Source organism: Ceratotherium simum, chromosome 38 (genome assembly GCF_057802395.1).
Source record: "Ceratotherium simum simum isolate JZ-2026a chromosome 38, ASM5780239v1, whole genome shotgun sequence".
NCBI lineage: Eukaryota > Metazoa > Chordata > Mammalia > Perissodactyla > Rhinocerotidae > Ceratotherium > Ceratotherium simum.
Window position 1 is genome coordinate 17,725,588 of NC_141937.1, and position 22,044 is coordinate 17,747,631.

At 44.2% G+C, this 22,044-nt stretch overlaps 1 protein-coding gene across 1 annotated transcript; it reads right to left on the bottom strand.

Moving 5' to 3' along the window:
• Positions 1 to 13,073: 13,073 nt before the first annotated feature.
• Positions 13,074 to 15,461, bottom strand: CITED2 (Cbp/p300 interacting transactivator with ED-rich tail 2). Its single transcript, XM_004442093.3, has 2 exons — positions 15,216 to 15,461; positions 13,074 to 14,767 (listed from the first exon to the last, which is right to left on the bottom strand). Exon 2 carries the CDS (start codon positions 14,757 to 14,759, stop codon positions 13,956 to 13,958), a length of 804 nt encoding a protein of 267 aa, XP_004442150.1. The 5' UTR covers positions 14,760 to 14,767; positions 15,216 to 15,461; the 3' UTR covers positions 13,074 to 13,955.
• Positions 15,462 to 22,044: the final 6,583 nt, after the last annotated feature.

The window sequence follows — 22,044 nt, forward strand, 5'->3', positions numbered from 1 at the left end:
AGCACACTGCTGAGCTGTATGAAGATGACTGCTGAAGTGTATGTCTCCATTGAAACTGTGAGTTCCTTAAGGGCAGGAGATCTGCCTTATACTTTTAGTCTGTGCTCTGTTATAATGCTTAGCAGAGTGCTAGGAAAATTTAAGAGACAATAAATAGTTACTGAGTTTTTCTTAAAGGATCACATAATATTTTTACAGTTTGATGATTTTTAAAAGCATTGTGTTACAGGTTGAGTTTCTTAGAGGGTGGTCTCTGAGATGGAGATTAGCAGGCTGGACCTTGCCTGGGGAGTGCTGGCGGAAGCAATGCCTATGGAAGAAGGAAAGGAAGCATATTGGGCAGAAGAAGATGAGCTGTGATGCAGCCTGGATCAAATCCTCACCCACCCCTTGGGAAGCTCTGAAGCGAGGATGGCCTTTCAGAGTTGTCCTGAGCTGGGGAAAGGAGGCCACGCCTTTATCCTAGATGTTGACCAGTCATTGGAGGCAGGCTGTTTGGGGAAAGGGATGTGACCTTGGGCAAGGTGACGAGGCAATTCTGAAGGACGGTTGTCAGCTGTGGGCTGTCTGCTGGCAGCATTCCCAGCAACTGAGGGAACAAGTTCTTCAGTCCTGAAGGGAAATCTGGGCAGCACCTCGCAGGGTCCATTGCTTGGTGTAATATTGGTGCAAGAGGATGTTAGAAGCTTTATCTGAGGAGGAAGAAAGTGAACTTCAATACCAACACTTTATATACCTCATATTGTTCATGGAAAAGATTATTTTTTGTTGTTTTTTTTGGTTTTGTTTTTGAGGAAGATTGGCCCCGAGCTAACATCTGTTGCCAATCTTCCCCTTCTTCATTTTTCTCCCCAAAGCCCAGGTACATAGTTGTATATCCTAGTTATAGGTCCTTCTGGTTCTTCTATGTGGGACGCTGCCTCAGCATGGCTTGATGAGCAGTGGGTAGGTCCACACCCAGGATCTGAATCAGTGAAACCCAGGCTGCCAGAGCAGAACATGTGAACTTAGCCGCTAGGTCACCAGGCCGGCCCCGAAAAGATTATTTTTAAGTCACTCACGAGTGTAGGTATAAAATAAAAGTTCTGGGCCGGCCCCGTGGCTTAGCAGTTAGGTGCACGTGCTCCACTGCTGGTGGCCCGGGTTCGGATCCTGGGCGCGCACTGACGCACCACTTCTCTGGCCATGCTGAGGCCACGTCCCACATACAACAACTAGAAGGATGTGCAGCTATGACATACAACTATCTACTGGGGCTTTAGGGGGAAAAATAAATAAATAAATAAATTCAGAAAAATAAATAAATAAATAAATAAAATAAAGTTCTCTCCAAACACATATTTCAATGAAATACTAAAAAATAAATGGAGATGAAATTTGTGTTAGTATTAGTATGTATGTCAGGATGATTTTATTTCATGTGATTGAAACTAACTCAAATTAGTTCGGGAACAGGAAATTTTGTTGCCTTCCATAACCAAACTTCAGGAAAGGCAAAGCTGTAGCGAGACCTCAGGGACTCAGATGGCAGCAGATGGCTATTCTGTCTCTGCTTCTCTCTTCATATGGTCTGTATTCTCCCAGACACGCTTCGTCCATGCAGCTGGAAATGTGGCTAACAGAAGTTTGCAGGCCCATCGCTTCATTACCACAGAGGGATTAAGACTTAATCTCTCCATCGTCAACTTAAAACTCCCTGGGAAAGGTTTTTATGGTGTCAGGTGTTACCCATGGACCAATCAGCTGCAGCCAGAAGGATAAGAGATGACGATTAGTTCAACTGCATCTATCTGGGCAGCCCTGACCAATCACTGCCATCAAGATCGATTGTGGGAGTTCTTATGTGGACACGTGACTGGAATGGAGAAAGGGGCATTTTGTGGAAGGGTAGAGCAAGCAATGAGTGGATAGAACAAAAGATGTCGTGAGGCCCAGTTCCGTGGCTGAGTAGTTAAAGTTCTGCCCTCTGCTTTGGTGGCCTGGGTTTTCGGGTTTGGATCCGGGCGTGGACCTACACCACTCGTCAGCCATGCTGTGGCAGTGACCTCTACAAAATAGAGGGAGATTGGCACAGATGTTAGCTCAGGGATAATCTTCCTCACCAAAAAAAAAAAAAAGATGGCATGTATTAGATTTCTCCTATCCTTGCCCTCCCCGCTCCCCCCGCCCCCATTTCAACCTACCAGATTAATTTTATATTCTTTTTTGGCTTTGGCATATGGACCAGTGCATTTTATCCTGGAAATAGACCATATCTCTATCAGTAATTTGTTCACAAATATTAGGTTCTGTTCATTTTGCACTGAGATTAATTACCTGCCAACATGTACATGATTTTCTTGCTTCAGAGAAACTGTTTATTAATCATATTAACAAGGGAATTTTTGAAGGGCTAGAAATGAAGACATAATGATTACATACTTCTTTTTAAGAGGATACTTATTTATACTAGCAAATGTCACTTTGTAGAAGACATTTCAACCTTTATCAAATAAACCTGCTAAAACTGATTTATAATATAATTTTGTTGGCTATACATCTTTATTATATGAAGAAGACTTATTTAAAATTATAAAAACTTTTAAAATAATCCTTTTCAGTTCCAGTAAAAACTCTATGTCGTGAAACAAAAATTTCAGAAAGGGTCAGCTTAGCTTTTAACTCTTCTAGTGATGAAGTTGTTGGTCCAATATCTACCTACTCCACCCCCAAGTGATTAAGTCGATTATTAAATCCATCCCGTGGTAAAACCAATCCCAGCGGTTGGTTCAGAAAGGGGTATGTGACAGGATACACGAGGGAAGGAATGCTCCTGTGAAAAGTTTTCTTTTCTCCTTAAAAAAAAAAGCCACAGAAAGAGACAATTTTCCTTTTGTAACTTGTTGGGTCCTTATGTCATGTAGGCTCTGTTAACACCACCTGTCACCAGTTCAAAGATAGAGAGATGAGAATTTGAGTCCCTGATGACATTATTGAATCAGTGAATCAACCAACCTCAGAACCTTCTCTTCCACTGATTTAGGAAGGATAATACATCTCTGGTTTAAGCCAGAATCAAATTCTGTTACTTGTGGTTACAAATTTCTTAATAGATATAATTGACAAGTATAAGAGAGGAGTCTATTACTAAATAATTGTAGTACTTTGTGATAAATACAAACAAATAGAGGTATCGATAATGTGTAGGGGTGCCACACGTAAGGAGTCATATGAGAAGGTCTCTCAGAGAAGAAGACACTTGAGATGGATTTTGAAGGGGATGAAGATGAGGAGGTCCTTCTAGGCAGGAGGAACAACATCCACAAAAAGCAGAGTAATGAAATAGGCGTCCTTCTTAAAATCACTCAAGTTAGAACAAATAAGGTGGGAGGACACCTCACAGGAACTATGCACAGCTGGGTGTGAAGTGAGGCATTAGAAAGCTGTCAAGGACAGATGTATCTTCTCTCGCCATCTGCTTTTGGGGTCATATGGCCTCCTAGTATTGCTTTGTCCTGACCAGATGTTCCACTCTCCTGTTGACTTCTGCAAGCTAGTTTCTCTGGTGTTCGGGGTGAGTATATGGCCCCCAAAGGACATCCTGGGCTCAACTGAAGATATTTTCAGTTTAAGCAGCCCTGTAATCTGACTATAGTTTGTCTGTCTCTTGGTTGGAAATGTGCTAGCCTTCAGAGAGCTACTGGCCCACGGTCCAATCTGTTGTGTCACTGGGAGACAGCGTCATTATGGTATAAACATGACAGCCTAGATTAACCATTTCCTTTGGTCTGAGCAATAGGATCAAATCTATGTTTTAGAATAACTCTTCCTGAAGTATGAAGCACAGATGGTAGGGGGTAAGATGGGAAGAAGTGAGACCAGATAGGAATTTATTGCAGTCTAGGTAAGAAATACTGTCTAAACTAAGACAACAGGAGGGGGATGGAGAAGAGTAGAATGATACAATAAGGTGAAATTAATTCATTCACTCCTTGACTCATTCATTTACTCAACAAATATTTATTGAGGACCTACCACGTACCAGTATTCTTCTAGGTTCAATTAACAAAGTAGACAGAGATTCCTATCCTCACGGATCTAATAGTTTAAAGTAGGGACAGAAATCAAGAAATAATTTAAATAAGTATGCATGGCATGAGATGGTAAAATGGGGGTGAAATCACCCTCAAACTTACCATTTTATGATGTTCCTGGATTCTGTGGGACAGGAATTCAGACAGGATACCAGGAGCATGGTTTTCCTCTGCTCCACAATGTCTAACATCTGGGCCCTCAGCTGGAAAGACTCAACAGCTAAGGGCAACTCAGTAGCTAGAGCCTGGAAGTACCTGAAGACACCTTCATTCACATTGGAAGTTGTTACTGGCTGTCAACTGGGGACCCCAGCTGGTGCTGCTGGCAGAAGCACCTACACATGGCCTTTCTGCGTGGCCTGGCTTCCTCGCAGTATGGCAGCCTCAGGGTAGTGGGACTTCTTATGTTGCAGCTAAGGGCTCTGCAGGCCAGTGTCCCAAGAGAACCAGGAGGAAGCTGCTCGGTTATTTCTGACTCAGCCTTTAAAGTTAATGCAGCAGATTCAGGGAAGAGACCTAGATGCCACCTTTTGATGAGATGAGTGTCCAAGACTTTATAGACACATTTGAGAACCACCACCAGTGCACTGGAGAAAAACTGAGCAGGACTAAAGGGATAGGGAATGCCGTGGGGAAAAGCAGGAGGTGGCTTTCCCTTTTGGTTAGTGTGGTCACTGAAGGAGCAAGTTCTGATGAACACATGAGGCAGGTTCAGGAAGGAAAACACATTTTCGGCAGAGGGACAGCAAGGGCAAAGAACTTATTGAATGCACTGACCAATTAGATTTGTAGGAGCTGATGGTGAAAAGGAAGGAAGAAAGCTAGGAAATTTCTAGATTTCTGGCTTGAGAGTCTGGATGAATGGTGGTTCCATTAACCAGGAATAGGAACACAAGGGGCAGGGGAGATGGGACTGAATGCAGCCTTGGACGTGCTGTGCCTACATGCTTATCAGAAGTCATCGTGTGTGTGTGCACGTGTGTGTACGTGTGTGTGCCTGTGCGTATTTGTGTGTTCATTCAGCAGTAGGCAGAGCTTGGGGAGGAGGTTGGGGCTGGAGATCCAGGCTTTGGAGTCCTCAGTATTTAGATCGTGTCAGAACCTTAGAGACTGAGGTGAGAAGTTTGGTGAACACCAATATTTAAAGTAAGAGCAGAGGGCCCAGTATAAGACATCAAACTGGACTGACTTGAGAGGTGGGAGGAGAAACAGGAGGGAGGAAAGATGTAAGGGTCAGAGAAAGATAGAAAGGCCTAGCACCTCAAATCTACTTATGACTGAGGCACAAAATCTTACCATTCAAAACTTCTCCCTCCAGTTTGTGCAGTATTCTCTCTAGATTTTCTCCCTGAGGATATAACTGTCCCCAGCAGGACAGAAAACTGAGCCACTGGTACCTGAGTGAATGGAAGGCAGGATGAGAATGCTTCAAAAAGGGAATAAAAATGGAAAAAAGTGGAGACTTGCTCAGACAAAATTGCTTTTGTCAATTTCCGGTTTTTAGCAGAGTGTAGTGAGCAGTGGGGCCACAGCGGAGGGCGTTAAGGTGTGTTGTCGGCTTATCTTTAATTTTGAGGGTTATGATAGGTTACATGGGACATTTTCTGTTTCAATAAAGTAAGCAGCAGGGGTGGAAGGCAAGTTCTCTAGGCAGGTGACAGCCTAGTCTTCCAGGTGACAAAGTGCAAATATGAACTTACAGACCTTCAGCGACACCTGGTGGCCAAGTAGTGAAAGGAATACATATTTTATTATAATAATATTTTATCATGGTTCTTTACCTACATTACTTTTACGTGTCAGTTCATGATTATTTCTCGGGTAGTTATGTATTATGGTATACAGTTCCCTCCGTGTAACTATTTTCAACTAATCTATTAGTTTGCCATCTAGCTAAATAATTGATTCCCCAAACTGAATGAATGTGGTATAAAACAAAAAGACACTGTGTGTTGGGAAGTAGGGAAAAGGGAAATAAATGAGCATAGATGTGTGCCTCTTACCTGCTTGAAAACACTTAAGTATCAATATATAGTTCTCAACATCTGCTGGCTTCCTCTACTTTATTGAGAAATGAAAAACAATGACAGTGACAATGATGGTGATAATTGTGGTCAAGGAAGAGTTGTGTGAAGGAAAGAGAGCCCAAATATCTATGGAGTGTCTGATATTTATGAAGTTGGAAAAATGAAATTAATCGATAAGAAAATGGAACAGAATCTCAAATAAAGAATTGATCAAATTATTTTCAGTAAGTAATATACATACTTTAAACCACTGCATCAGGAAAGAATGTTACATAGTCATCTGTATCTTTGCAGGGGCATGTACTAGAAATATTTCGTGAGTGGTAATTTTTTGGTGTTTGCTTACAGATTGAGAGATCTCAGTAGCAATGACTAGTGGTCAATGAAGGAGAACATTCACAGAGATGATTTCAGCCCTTGGAGAGTTGACCGAATGGAGTCAGGTCTATGGAACATGCCCAGGCTCACAGTTAGCTTGGAAAAAGAATGGCAAGAAATGACGTAAAGGTTTTGAAGGGGTTTCATAGTATCGTACTCCAACTTTCCAGAGGAAGAAAATGATAGGAATGGGTTTATGTTTCCTTCATGAGAATTTGAACACAAGATGTATTAATTAAACATACATCTTCTTTTTACTGATGGAGAAACTTGAGCCAACAGTAATTAAATTACCCAGCTATTTGGTTGCAGAGCAGACTCCAACCCATGGGTTTTAATCCTGATCTGCTTTTCTTTTTACTACAACTATTGGTGGAGGAGTTCTCTATTTCCATAAAAGACCAAAGCAAGAGGAAGTGGGTTTACACCTACATAAGAAAGTTTAGATAGATCTAGGAAACTTCTGTAAGTGTAAAGTAACTAAATACTGTATTTCCTTTATTCTAAGACATACATTTTTTTTCACATATTAACATTCTGAAGTCAGCTTGAATCCTATAATCAATGTTAAATTAAAGTTGCTTCCAGGCAGTGTGTCAACTTGTTACGTGGTCATCTTTTCATGGGAGAATTTAGCCACTGTCCTTCTCATTTAATAGATTATAGAATCGACACAGCTAAGGCGTTGGCTTAATTTCTGAAAGAAACTATTTACTATCCAGCAATATGAAATTAACTTAAGAAAAAAAAAACCCAAATCACAATCTAAATCACTGGTATTCTTTCATTTGACTTGTAGTGCTAATGAGATGAGGGTGTTACGAAGGGGTTAGGCAAACTCACCACCAACGTTTTCCTGCATTGTCAGGGGCCAAACTTACTTTGGAAGAATCTTTAGACTGGGTTTAAAAAAGTATAGGCCCAGGTCTTGTGAATCCCCAAAGGAAGTGATATGTAATTGTCCGGATAGATACACGTCATAGTTGTGTTAGTATACTTTATAATTTATGTACATATAATGCGGTGGGTTTTTCTCCCGAAGCACTTTTATTAAGTTGACTGATCATCTTACAATCAGTGGCATCTAAGAATAAGAGTAATTTGGTTCAGAACAGCAGTGTTATGTCTTAGAAAGAACACTGTCTTGGAAGCTAGGTCTGGAAAACCACTTGGCCTCCTGCTAGCTGTGTCGCCCTTGGGCCATTTACTTCCTCTCTAAATATCAGTATCCTTATCTGAAATTGGAATAATGACAGGTACCTTGCAAGAACGTTGTGAGGATTAAATAGACTACGTATGTAATGTGCCTACCACAAGGCCTGTCACAAGTAGGTGCTCAGCAAAATCAGCCCAGCCACTGAGTCAGCAAAATGACTTGTGAAGTAATTCTGGCTGGAGGGTAAATTTCTCTGATTTGTCAGATTTATAGTCTAAATAGTGTTTCTCACCATTTTAAAAGTCAGGCCCCATTAGTCAAGAAGATTTTAGAAAGTCTCTTACATTATATTTTACTGAAATAATATGTATTTAAACATTTTTCCAAATCTATAATAGTATGGAATATGTTTTTTCAAGCTACTGCCCTCTTCTACCCTCTCCCCATTCTGATCTGCCTCCTAGAGTGTGGCCCCACCCAGCTGAGAGTCATTGATCTAAACCATGGTGTCAGACAGGGATCTGAGAAACATTGAGATATTATTTTAAGTTATTAAAATAACTTAAATTATTAAATTAAGTTATTAAAATAAGTTATTCTGTTAGCAGCATAACAGTCCAATCCCATTGGGTAAAAGAAGGAATATGAAACTAGCCATCATCCTGCTTATCCTCCTTCGAAGAGTTATCCAAAATAAACGTAATCGGGCAATATTTACAACGTGACCTAAGGATTTTTATGTACAGTTTAAGTACTGTGTGTTTGTCAGCATGGAGATATCAATTGTCATGAAGCCAAGGGAAAAAAAAGAAGATGGGTTACCAGAAATAAGGAAGCTCCATGGCCAAGTTACTTATAAAATCACAAGGCCAAATTTTCTATCAGTCCCTCCCTCAGGGGACACAAAGAGAAAAGGCTTCAATAGCCTCAATCACAGTCCCTTCCTCCAGCAGACTGTCCCCTACACGTGTTCATAAAATCATATCACAACCTGGAGTTGGCTGTCCTCCGATGACTTTTCCTGGTTTTATGCTGGCCTGACTTTCACTCAAGCCTAAATCTTGCTTCCCACCCAGCTTTCAAGAATGGACTGACAGGATTCCTTTAGCCCTATTATCTTTTCAAAAGCCACTGGCCTATTTACGTATCTCCCGGAGGCGCCCCCTACCAGCCTTGCCACAGGGTCTTTTGGAGCCAGAATCCCTTGTTTGCTTTGTTCACAACCCAAAATGTAATCAAGGAGCCACTCTGCTGTGGAGGGGAGAAAGGGAAGGACGCCAGGGCGGGGCACCATGAGGTGCTGTGGGAAAATTCCAAGAATCCTGTGAACCACTGTCCTCGCCCCACGTTGTGCCCTGTCTAGCTAATCTGTCAGATTTGTTCAGCCCAATGAAAACCAACAACATATAAATAAAGCAAGTAATAATACTCATCGTTGTCTTTCGTCTGCTTCAGTTCACTCTGCGTGTCTTGGGTTAGCCAAGCTGAATTCTAGAAAAAAACCACCAACCAGCTCCTCGGGCTGGCTCCAACAACCTTAGGGCTCCTCTCAGAGAAAGAAGTAACTGATAAGGATCTAGCCACTAAAAAGCCATTATTTGTTCGTAGAAAGTATGGAAGGAGTTGGTTGATATTCTCTCGTTCCCAAGTTCCTCAACACAGTAAACCCCTATGTCTCTTAACTTTTCTTTGATTGTGTTTATAAATAGCAAAATACTATAGGAATTCATGCCAGCAGCTCTTAGAATATTTTAAATTCATTGTTTAGCATTACTTCTAAGTTTAAGTCCTCCTGTGACAGTAAAAAGTTCTTTATTTCAGGTGTCTTAAAATAATACTATAAGGCAAACTAAAACTGTTTATGAACGGTACGTTATTTGATAGAAAATGTCCTTCTATTTCCTTTTCCAGTTTAAGTAAGTATGGCTACCAGGAAAGAAAGAATCATTTCTCTCCTTGCTGGATAAAAATAGGTCAAGTAATTTAAGCCAGTCCATTGCAATTAAAACCCTGACATTGCCATAGTTCCTTCTATTCAGGGGGGAAAAGACAAACAGAACGCATGATAATAGGGGTTCACTGGCTAAATCAATTGATGTGCTCACTATTGTTCTCTTGCTACAACCTGCCTGGGAGCTCTGATTCTGATGATAGTGGTACAGTACCAGCGTGCTAAATACTATCTCTGAAGCTGTGTGCAACACCTCTTTTGTGCTGGCAAAACAATACGGTTGGAGAGGAGAAAATTGCCAATGGCTTGGGTCCTAAATTCCTTGAATTCTAAATTTATTTATTTTTCGGAGACAATGTTATCTGCCAAGTTTCTTTTAAAGTAAATTTTACTGAATCAATTAGACAGCAACACTCATTCTCCTTAAACATCCTGTGGCCCTTTTCACAAGATTAGAGCCTGTGGCTTGGTCACATTCCAATGTAGATAATTGCATTCTGCATTCCTGGACATTCCCTTTCACCTTCCCAACCCTGTACTATCAGATGCATTATTATCTGCACTTATCCAAATCAACAGTTCTGTTGTCAGGGTGCAAAGTGTCAGCTTTAACTGACAGGCTAAAGCATTGCTCATTATACTTTTAAAAAGAAAACCCCTTCGCCAATGCATATTTTGAAATATGAAGCAAATCTCAATTATGCACATTTAATCATAAATTAAGGTCTTTGGTAAGTAAAGTACTCTTATTTTCATAAAGGATGTTAACTTTGGAATCTTCTTTGATAAAAATTTTTTTGCTCAAATAGATGCTGTTTGCATCAAGAAAGAAAATGAAGTCTTCAGAAATGGTAAAAAGCAAACAATAAAGCAAAACCAAAAAAACCTCTTGAGCAAACAGCTTTCCTTTGACCTTCTAAATAAATTCCACAAGGGGGCGAAAACACCTAATGGTCTGGGACTGCAAAGTTTGTATTTCAAAGCCGGCCACCCATAATAGATTAGTGGATTAATATTTTGCTCTAAAGGATCTGGCCTTTAATGTTGACATCCATTTATAGCTATCCCAGGCATTTACAGTAGTAAAAGTCACGGAGACCATAAACCTCACGATAGATGGCAGCCTTCTGGTTCTAGCGCTATAGCCTAGCACCCCATAAACAGTGGTGATTCGGTAACTCTTCTTTGAAGACCCATCCATAGCTGTAACGTCTTTATCAGCTCTAGCAAAGACACTGCCACCAGGATTTTAGCAGTCACAGGGCAGAGGTACAAGTTTCTATTAATGTGTACTTATTTTTCAAACATGTTTCTATGATATTGTGCTGTTGCTTATCATTGATCTCTTCTTGAAAATCAAGCGTGGAGTGTCTATTTGTGGGTAAAGCTTAAAGAACAGAAGCTTTCTTGTACCACATGAGTACAGAGGTCAAATTTCCCTATATGCTATAAGCAACTGAGTAGGAAGGAAGACCACAAAAGGTTTTGCAAATGTCTGCCAGCAGCCCGGTGATCTAGGTCACTGTACAGGTTTCATTAATCAGGTTGTTCAAACAAGTAGTTATTTTTCTCTGCTTAAGAGATCTACAGGTACCACATAGAATCTGCTCAATTCTTGATCAAGAAAGAGTTTTAATTAAATAGAGATCATTCAAGTGAATGGGGCGGGGAGGGGTGTATTTGTAATGAAGAGAAATTAGTGCTTTTAACCCAGCTCCTCTGTTTGAGTCCTCTGTTCTGGCAGAGATGGACTCAGATCTAATAATAGTTCCCGGGGCTCCATCTCCACAGACGTGTTCTGCCGTTAGAGCAAGCAGGAGGAATTTCGTGACAGAGCAGGTGTTGTGGCTTATTCCCTGGCAGAATAAATGGTGAAGGGTGGTGGCAAGACAATTCTTTTGCTTTTCTTTCTGCACAAAAACAATGCCTCCGATAGCTTTCCTCTTTTCCTGGCACAAGGGAAGAAGAACTAGAATTGCTGTATTAATATGTATGCAAACATTTTTTTTTTTCACTTGAGCCTCTGGAATAAAAAGGGAAAAAGAAAAACTTGCTGTGAAATGCTTAGCCAGGAAGATTTAGTGCTGATTGCAGATTTAGTATCGATGTGTCTCAGCTGAAGAAAGCTTCAGCCTTAACTATTAATGTGGGAAATCTGGATCAGCTTTTAAAACAGGGTGAAAAGAGTTTTAAATGAGTGTATATTTTCAGAAAAATTGTTTATTTAGAACATAATTTTTAATAATGAAGTGTCAATTATGGAGGTATAAAAAACCCAGTGGAGTGTGCATCTTAATTTTAATTGCCTGCCTTGGAAATAGAATTATAGAATGTGGGTGATCTGAATTATACTGAAATCAGCCTTTATGCCAGACTCACTGTAATTTAACACTTCTACATGCCCTCCTCTCCTGATGTTTTTATTATGAAATATGGGATTTAAGATTACAAGCTAAGAGTCTAAATGAAACGCTCTTTTAAAGTATTATTTGTGAGATTTTCCTCAACCTGAATTTCTTTACTCCTCCAGTGTGTTATATATAAGACCATATTTTTTCTTGAATGTAGGTGTGTTGTTCTTATAAGCCAGGAAAACACGAAAGGGGAAACAAAATAAAATTCCCTCTCCAAGTGGGATAATTTGAGATTTTAACAATATTCCTTTTTCCTTTGCTTGATTATATAAGGCAAAACTTGACACGCACTTTACTGTAGTGATGTTTTCTTGATAACGCATTTAGGTCAAATTAACAGGATCTTATTATGTCCTTTGCACCCAATGCCTGTAGGAGAAAAAGCTCCGAGTTCTGGAAAACAGGGCACACTGGAGAGGGAACATCTTGTGAAGATTGTAATTTGACCTTTGACTCAACCTCGCTGAGTAAATTTTAAATATTATAGAACAAAATAGAAAGCCTCAAGGTGGAATTCCACCCCCTTCCTCTTACAACTATAAACCAGTCAGAAGCTATTTCGGAGATTAAGCTAGAAAATGGGTGCCTCTCTTTAGTATTTTTGCTGAGAAATAAAATTCATCACTAGAGATAAAGGTAGATTTATCTTTAATGCCATCCTCATCAGTCTCCCAGTATATTATTCCAATCTACCTCCAAATAAGTAGTTGAATCAGGTGTAACCAGTCGCTTTTCCCCTTCCCACACTGTGAAAAAAACATTTAGTATCACAGACATTTGTAACTCTGGAGTATATTTGAATATGATGGCAATTAAGGGGAAAAAAAATGCTTTGACAACTTTGTAGCTTTTGATTAAACCACACCAAGAGGCATGTTACAATGATAACAATGAAGCATTATGCCAATTATGTTAAATCCTGCTCTCCCTTAAGCTCATCATGACCTGTTTTAGTGTCCTGTAATTTATCCTTTGGAATGCTTACTCTAATCAATAAAGTGTTCAACTTAAAGAGAAAAAAAGAAAGCCACCAAAGGGAACCACCCTCCCCCACAATGACTTCTAGAAAACAAGTATTTCTTAACTTTTTATTGACATTGGCAAATTAAAATAGAATAAATTAACAAGTATTTTTTCAAAAAAATGTTTTGTACAAAAATACTGTCAAAATTTCCTAAAAAGCTTTCAACACAGTAGTATCTTTTCATGTACTGAATATAACTATTAGCACAGTGTCAAAAATGTTGAAGACAGAAACAAAATAAAAATCTGTGAAATGTTTGCCACTGACGGACATTCCACACCCTATTATTGTCTGTACATATGGGGGAGGGGGACAGCCAACTTGAAAGTGAACAGTTATGACTTTTCCTGATCCAGAACGGTTTGGCCCACATCTGTTTAATCTTCCAGTTTAGCATATTTTAAAAATTAGTCTGTACTCAAATGCATAGTTTAAAAAATGAAGCGAGATGGCAGACTTGGTGCAGTAACATCTGCCTTTCAAAGTTCATGCAACCAACTAATGCAATTTTTTTTCCTTTCACTCGTAAATCTGAATGCAGTTCAGTCATTTGAAACCATCTACAAAATCCACAAGATTAAGCAGTTTGCCAAGATTAATATCTAACAGTTGAGCACTGGAGAAAGTGACGAAATAAGGAGTAAAAACAAACAACAAAAAAGACCAAGTTAGCTAGATATTTCAACTACATAAGGGAGGTGAATGTCAAGGCTACAAAAACGAAACAAAAACAGGAAAAAAAAAAAAAGTGGCAGCAATTTTTTTTTTTAAACCAATTTGTACAAGTTTATAGTTTACTTTGTTTCCAAGTTCTCAAACCTTTCAAGATCTGAAAAGCGAGATACTGTGTCTACGGGAATGTTTTTTTTTAATTCACACCGAAGAAGAAGTCGGGGCGGGGGTTGCTTTCTCTCGCCGGGGTTGCGAGCGAGTCAACAGCTCACTCTGCTGGGCTGCTGTTTGCACACGAAGTCCGTCATAAAATCAAACTCGTTTTGGCCCAGCCAGAGTTCGGGCAGCTCCTTGATGCGGTCCAAGCCCATTTCTATCACTAGGGACATGAGCACCTCCTCGTCGATGAAATCAGTGTCTATGACATTGGGCGGCAGCATTGCAGCAGGGACGTGGGCCACGGAGGCGGGCATGTTGCTGCCGCCGCCGCCGCCGCTGTTGCTGCTGCCCGCGCCGCCGGAGGAGCCGCCGGAGCCGGGGGTGCCGCTGCCGCCCGCGCCGCCGGGGGTGCTGCTGCCGCCGCTGTGCTTGGGGTTGCAATCTCGGAAGTGCTGGTTTGTCCCGTTCATCTGGTGGCCTGCAGCAGGGTGCAAATCCGGCATGTAGTGGTTGTGGGGGTAGGGGTGATGGTTGAAATACTGGTTGTTGAGCTTCTGCAACTGCATGCTGGCCGGCAGGGAGCCTCCCTGGCTGGCCACCGGGGGGCCCATGAACTGGGAGTTGTTAAACCTGGCCGCGGGGGCCAGCGCGCTCGGGGGGTGCCCTCCGTTCACAGTCCCCGGCCCCATGGCGTGCCTGATGCCGCTCGTGGCATTCATGTTGCCCGCGCCGTAGTGTATGTGCTCGCCCATCAGGGCGTTGAAGGCGTGCTGGGGCTGCTGCTGCTGGTGGTGATGGGGGCTCGGGAACTGCCCCATGCCCATACGGTGGGCAGGGTGGTGGTGCAGCCCGTTGGTGCCGTCGGGGAAGCGCCCGTGGTTCATAGCCATCATGTGGTCTGCCATTTCCAGTCCTGCAAGTGAGAAGGGCAGACGGTAAGACCCGCGCCACACGTGTCGCCCACCGTGGCGCACCCCACTTTTTCTCGCCTCTGCCCCCCAGGCTCCCCGGACGCACGTCGGCTGCGAATCCCCGTCCCCGGGATCCCACTAGTAGCCTGTGCACCCAGGCTGCCACCGCGGGGGAACTGCACCCACAACAGAGCGGGGCGCTGCACAAACAGCCCCTTCCCCTGCGATCGGGCGGGGGGCCCGAGCCCACACCCCCGTCTGCTCCCCGAAGTCGCCTAATAAAGGAAGTGCCCCGCAGCCCCGCCGCGAACTTGAGGCATTCAATCAGCCCTCCTCATCCTGTTGTTGCACATCCTGTTGTTATTCCCCAGCTCCGCCTCACGCTCTTCCTCCGGGCAGACCCAGCCCTCGGAGGACGGGGCTGCCAGCAGCTTCGCCCGCCGCGCTCACCTTCCGTCCTTGCGCTTTCTGCTCCGGAGACCGAGGGCGGGATCGTGGGGTCCAGGACCGGCTCAGCAGCACATAGAGGGGCCTTCGCGGCGTGCAGGGCGCTCGCAGTCGCGCTGTCGGCGCCGAGGTCTTGCAGCGGCCGCTGGGGCGGAATCGGAGCCGTTCCCTTTTATTTCCCCTCCGCTGCCCTCTCAGCTCTGCAAGCCCGCCCGGCAGCTGCCAACAATGAGCTGTGTTTCTTCGGGCTTTGGCCACAGTTAATATAAGGATTTCAGGAAGGGCGGAGCGACAGCCTCCCGGGCGGGCTGCGGGAAGACGCGGACGGCGGAGCCCGGGGCGCACGGACCGGGTGGGGCGCCGCGTCCCCGCGTCCCCGCGGCACGTGCGCAGAGGATGCGGCCCAGGCGCCGCCCCGCCGCCCCCGGCCCGGCTTCCTCCGGCCCCACGAACGCGGGGCAGTCCGCCCGCCGCCGGCGCGGGGAGAAAATCCTCCCTGGACTCCCAGCTCCAAGGTAGCGCCTGCCGGAGAGGAGCGAGGAGAACTCACCACCCTCCTCTCTGGCCGATTCCCGCCCCAGCTCTCCCACCCGGCTCACCTAGCGATCTGGACTGCCTTCTACGGGAAAAGGGGGTTCACTCGGCGCCCCGGCCCTCCATAGTGCCCTTCTTCCTCTCCGGCTTTGCAAAGCCTACCCAGGCTGCGGAGAATGGCTGTATGTCCCCCAGTGGGGTTTTTCAGCCGCGGACAAATAATGCCCCCTCCCCCGAGCGCGCTTTCTTGGGCCGTGCCTTTGTGTTTTTACAGGGGCAGTCGGTAACCCTGATCTAGATATTCTGCGTGTAGATGCATTTCTTCCCACTCCTTTCAAGGACAGGGGCTGGGGGCGGGGAGCGGCGGCGGCGGCTGCTGCAGGTGGACGGAGCGCGCTCGCGGGCCCGGCGGCCTCCGCTCCCGCGCCCGGGATCCGGTCCGCACTTTCGGGCCCGCTCGCTGCTCCCGGGGTACGTGTGCTTCTGCTAAGTTTGCGTTTGCAGCTCTTGGTAGCTTTGGCATCCGAGCTGAGGCGTCTCTGCTCTGTAAACAAACTCAGCGATCCTCGTCCCCAGATCCACCTTTTTGCACATACACAGTTTCTTGCTTCTGCTGTTGCCCTTAATCCGGGAGGTGGGAGTGTGTGCAAACTTGCACAGCCTCCCTCCGGGCTCTGCCTGACGCTTTGGGGTTGATTTAGAAGCGAACGGGTTTGTAATTAAGAAATTCGAGGGCTGAGCAAGGCTGCAGTTGCTGGAAAAGGAAAACAAATAGATAACATGGTAATCGCTTTGTAAATAAAGTCGTTCTGGAGGTGGGCACGTAGCTGCACGTCCCGTATGGCACCGTGTGCACACACACTGCTGGGACTCTGCCTTTTCACTGAAATTGTTCAGTCGGGCGATAGGCGATAATAATAACCTTGCTTCCCAGAACGCGGCACAGCCAGCCCGGTCGTCCATTTGGCTCATTGACTTGAAAATAAAAGCCCTAACACCGGTCTGCGCTACTGCCCGCGCAGAGCGCGCTGACTTTTTCACTTGGGGAAGCCGAGTTGTTTCCCCAACACCGTGGTGAGGCTGCTCCGAGCTTTTACATTGCTCTTTATGTGGAAAAGCGAGTTTAGCGCTCCGAATAAGGACTTCAGAGTCGTTTCTTCATAACTCGAGAGCCATTTGAAGACTTCCTGCTGCAAAGAGCGAGGCCCCCTCCCCTTTTTTTCCCCTCCCTTCTTGTTCGCAAGACTTTTAGGCCCTATTTTTTGATGACTGGAAATTCTGATACATTTCCCCTTTTGGGAATTTGCAAATGAGACCGAATCCTGGTTGTTTTCATCTATGACCCCTCTGCCTTCCTCTAGTTAGGTATATATATGTAAATATATTGTAATATATTATTATTAGATATATTTAAACATTGTTAATATATATTTAAACATTGTTACTCTCTTTCCTTTTCCAGGCTCTCCAGCATTTATAACCGTGTATGCAATAAGTTTTAAACCTCAGAAGTATTTACTTTTTGGAGGCTGGTGCACAGCACCCATTGCATTGTTGGTTGCAACAACTCCTATTGTGTCCACCCACCACGTTTACCTGTAGGTCATGGACCTGCAGTTACAGAATCAGAGGCTTGGAAGGGACCTGAAGGTGCCACTTCTTATCAAAAAGTAGACTCCAAAATATTCATCAACCCGGACTCAAAAATTGGTTGTTTACTTCCTTTCCTTATACTGCAGTGTCTTGCGACACAAGGACCAGTTCTTGAAAGTCTAATCTGAATTCCTCTTGCAGCCGGTAAGGAAAGGTTCAGCCCCATCCAACTCCAGTGCTGCCACAACTGTTGAGAAATCCCTTGAAAAGTCGCCTCCCCATCCCCCACCCCTTAAAGGGGAAAAAAAAGGAGTTCCGGGACCAGCTGGTTAGAACGCGGCGTGCTTTGTTCCTTTATTCATCTATCCAATGAATGTTTCCCAAGGGCCAGGTGCTTTCCTAGCGCCTGGAGAGGCAACCAAGACAGAAACTCAGGGTCAAAAGGAGGAGAGGGACAAACAGGCCTTGGACACCCTGGTGAATGCCACAACAGCATTCAGCAGGAGGGCTGCTGGGAGGGAAGGCTTCTCGGTGGAGGCCTTAGCTACGTTGAAGCCCGGGGTTGAGTAGAAGTTGGGCCATCCCAGGAAGGGGCAGAGATGAGATGAGAGAAGCAAGGCTGGAGAGGTTAAACTGGGGCTGGACCCTTGGGCTTTGGTCCCCAAGCTGAGAAATTTGGATGGTGTCCTGAAGGCAGTGAGAAGCGGGTGAAGGGCTTTTGAGCTAGTCAGATGATCCCAGTTTTATTTGAGAGAGGTCAGGGCAACGCTGTGGAGAATGAGTGAGAACGTAAGACTGGAAACAGGGTCCAGTTAGGGCCAGTTACAGTCATCCAGGGGTGCACAGAGCCCCATGTAACCACCGGTTTATCCTGTGGAGCTGGGCAAGGCAGTGGTGGATGTGTGGCCCTCACAGTGCTCCACGGCTGTGTTAGTGTTACGGGGCTGCCATAACCAATTGCCATAAACCTTGTTTATGCCACTCAGGCTTGAACAACAGAAATGTGTTGTCTCACAGTCCTGGAGGCCCGAAGTCCAAGATCAAGGTGTAGCAGGGTGGTTCTGAGGGCTGTGAGGGAGAATCTGTCCCAGGCCTCTCTCCTGGGTTTGGTGTTTGTTGGCCATCTTTGGTGTCCCCTGGCTTGTATGTGCATTGCCGCAATCTCTGCCTTTATCTTCACGTGGTGTTTTCCCTGTGTGTGTCTGTGTCTAGATTTCCTCTTTCTAAGGACATCAGTCATATTGGATTAGGGCCTATCCTAATGACCTCACTTTAACTTGATCACCTCTCTGTAAAGACGCTATCTCCAGATAAGGTCACGTTCTGAGGTTCTGGGCTTAGGGTTCTGACTGTAACTGGCCCTTTTTGGAGGGACACAATTCAACCCGTATCACTGGTGGAGAAACTGAGTAACACAAGACTCCTGCCATTATGGAAGAAAGATGCTGTCTGGAACTCTCTTCCCAGATATCCAGCTGGCCACACTCATTTCTTCATGGCTCTGCTCAGACACCACCTCCTTGAGGTCTTCCTGACTCTCCTGCTCGCCTAGCAGTCTCTCTCTTTGTTTTCTTACCTTGTTTTGTTTTTCTCCTTAGCACTTATCCCCACCTGACATGGCATATTGAATTTTTACTGTCTTTCCCACTAGAATGGCAGCTCCGGGAGAGCAGGGACCTTGCCTGCTTGTTCATTCAGTGTCTAAAACAAGTCCTGGCATGGGCGAGTTTTTTACTGATTTGATTAGTGGGTGAATGAATGAATGGGATATAGCAGAGGGACCCAGGGAACCCAAATGAAGGGCTTATGGGGAGGGGCAGGGGAGATTTTTCTGGAGGTTACTTTCAAGGCTGGAGGTAGAAAAATCGAGTGAAAAGGAGAGCAGCAACTTCCACTGTCTGCACTGAGGCCTGTCATGCACTTGGGCGAACCATGATCTGTTTGGGAAGATGGCTCACCTGGGATCGTTAGCTGCTGAGTTATGGACGAAGGTCCCCTTTGGTGTGGACTTTTGATTGAAACAGAGCTTTTAGAGGTAAGCCTCAGGCTTCAGCTAAACCCTGACTTGAGGAAAGGCTGACTGAAGGGCCCAGCTTCAAAAAATGTATGAGTTTCTGCTTGTGTGGTGGGGTGGGGGTGGGGCTGGGGGTAGGGTGGGGTCTAATACTGGGTTGTACTTTACCTAAGTGATCTCACCTCATCCTCACCCTAACAAGTAGGGATTACTTTCATCACTTTAGAAAGGATGATTTGGAATCTCAGAGAGTTTAAAAAAACCAAAAATCTCAAAAACATGGCCACCTTCTCAGAGGGATTAAGGAAAATGGGAGAGAAAGCAGCAGAGACAGACACTGGTTGGGCCCTTTCTCCTCTTACCCCCTTCCCAAGACCGTGGCTCGAGGTCTTAGCTGGTGAGAAAAACACTGCTGTCACTTTGTTCCGACATCCACTTGGCCGCCATAATGAGGCAGGATCTTTTTGAGCATGAAGCATGACAATAGTCTCTATTTCTGCTTTCTCCTTCTTTCTCCTATTCTCCCCCATTTGTGAGGTCTGTGGTGGAAAATTCTGGTATTTTACTGGTCCGTAGAATAATTTGGGGTAGGAACTGTCAGAGGACAGTTCCAGAAACTGTGGATGACTTGAGTGTCAGGTTGAGGACTGATCGTTCATAACGAGGTGGAAGCTCTATATGCAACCTTGCATTATCTGCAGGTTGAGTAAATAATATCTTATGTGAATGTATACGTCAAAATGATATATGCATCTCACTTTTAAACCTGCGGACTTGGTTCTAATTAATAAAATACAAATTCACTTGAAATCATGACTAAACTCAATAGTATTTTCTGTCTTTATCTATTTTCTCATTCACTAGAAATATAGCCACTACTATGTGGGGGTGGGGGTGTTAGGGAAATGTTTTTATTAGAAAGGGGTCTTTAAACTTGATGAAGTTGATACTGTGTCAACTGAGAAGTAGGTTAAAATGAAGATTCCAGGGTGTTCTCCCTGGAACTCTGGATTCAGCAGATTGGAAGGGGGGCCTGAGGATCTGTATATTTTTTTAAGAGCTTCCCAGATGGTTCTGATGTTTAGTCAACCTTGTCCACAGGTGGATGACAACTGGGGTTATTCTCATAGGGATGATGGGTGTAGCGTGAGCCTGGTTCATGCTCAGATAGTCCTGTCCCCCGGATGGCTGCCTGCTCCCCCCGACCCCCACCCCCTGATTGGAATTTTGCCCATCTTTAAAGGTCCAGCTCAGATGACCTCTCCTCTTTGAAGCCTTCTCTGATCCCCAGATGGAAAGAATTCCGGCTCCCTTGGTGCTCCCAGAGCGTTTTGTCAGATCTTCCTTTATGCCTTATTCTGGCTTGAGTTATAGGAATTGGCGCTCTCTGGTAGCCTTCACTGTAGCGGCAGAGGTTGCTTGGTGAGCCCCAAGGGGCTGCACAATGTCTTGCATAGAGTAGTTTGTCTTAGTCTGCTCGAGATGCCGTAACAAAACACCACTCTCTGAGTGGCTTAAACAATAGACATTTATTTTCTTGTGGTTCTGGAGGCTAGAAGTCCAAGATCAAGGTTTCGGCAGGGTTAGTTTCTTCTGAGGCCTGTGTCCTTGGTTTGCAGATGGCCGCCTTCTCCCTGTGTCCTCAAATAGTTGTCCCTCTGTTTCCTCTGTGCTGAAGCCCTGGGTGTCTCAGTGTCTCTGTGTGTGCCCAATCAGACCCACCCACTTGGCCTCATTTTAATTTAATCCCCTCTTTAAACACCTTATATCCAAATACAGTCACATTCTCAGCTACTGGAGGTTAGGACTTCAACATATGAATTTTGGGGGACACAATTCAGCCTGTAACACACCTCATTGTGGATTCTTTTTAGGTACTTGACATTCTATTATATTAGTCTACAACTTTAACAGTACACCAGACAACATTCCCATTGGTTGAGTTGGATGAGGTATGTTGGAAGGCAGAAGGAAAATTCAGTGACCTTAACTAATTAGAGAAATGCTCCATCAAAAACTGGATTATATTCAATAGGAAAAACTTCAAAGGCCCCATAAGGACAATAACAAATTACACGGGTATTGGATGGGAAATTATTGAGTAGATATAACAAGTTCAGCCAAAAAAAATTGCGGGTCAAACTGGACTGTTGGTTTGACGGGGAGGCAGTGATGGAATGTAGGAGTGAGCCATGACATGATGGAGCTGGAAGTAATCCTTTTGCTACACTTGGCTCTTCTCAGACATTGTGGTTGGTTAGTAACTTTACATTTTAATAAAGAGTTACAGAAACTGAAGAAAGTTCATTAAAAAAAAAAGAATATATTTTAAAAGGATGGGAAATGGGATTTATAATGGATATTTAATCTGGAGAAGAAAAGGCTGACAGGTGACTTAATACATATGTTCTGGTGTACACATAGGGTGACTAACATGGTGGATCTTTTCCAGATGTTTTCCTTTTCCACTGAGACAAAGAAAAAAGGAAAGCGTTTTCAAAAAGAGAGCTTTCGATCAGTGGTTTTCAAATGGTGTTCTGCAGACCTTGAGTGTTCTCAGCCTCACTTTTCCGTGCTTTATATATTAAGGATTTCTTGTTTGAGTTTGTTTTAAAACATTCTTCTGATGTTAAACAGTTATGAAAACTAAAGCTTTGGATAATACAAAAATCATAGAATTCTAATTCTGGG

Bases quoted from the DNA above. Each gene is read 5' to 3' on its own strand.
- CITED2 (XM_004442093.3), bottom strand. From the start codon at position 14,759: ATGGCAGACCACATGATGGCTATGAACCACGGGCGCTTCCCCGACGGC.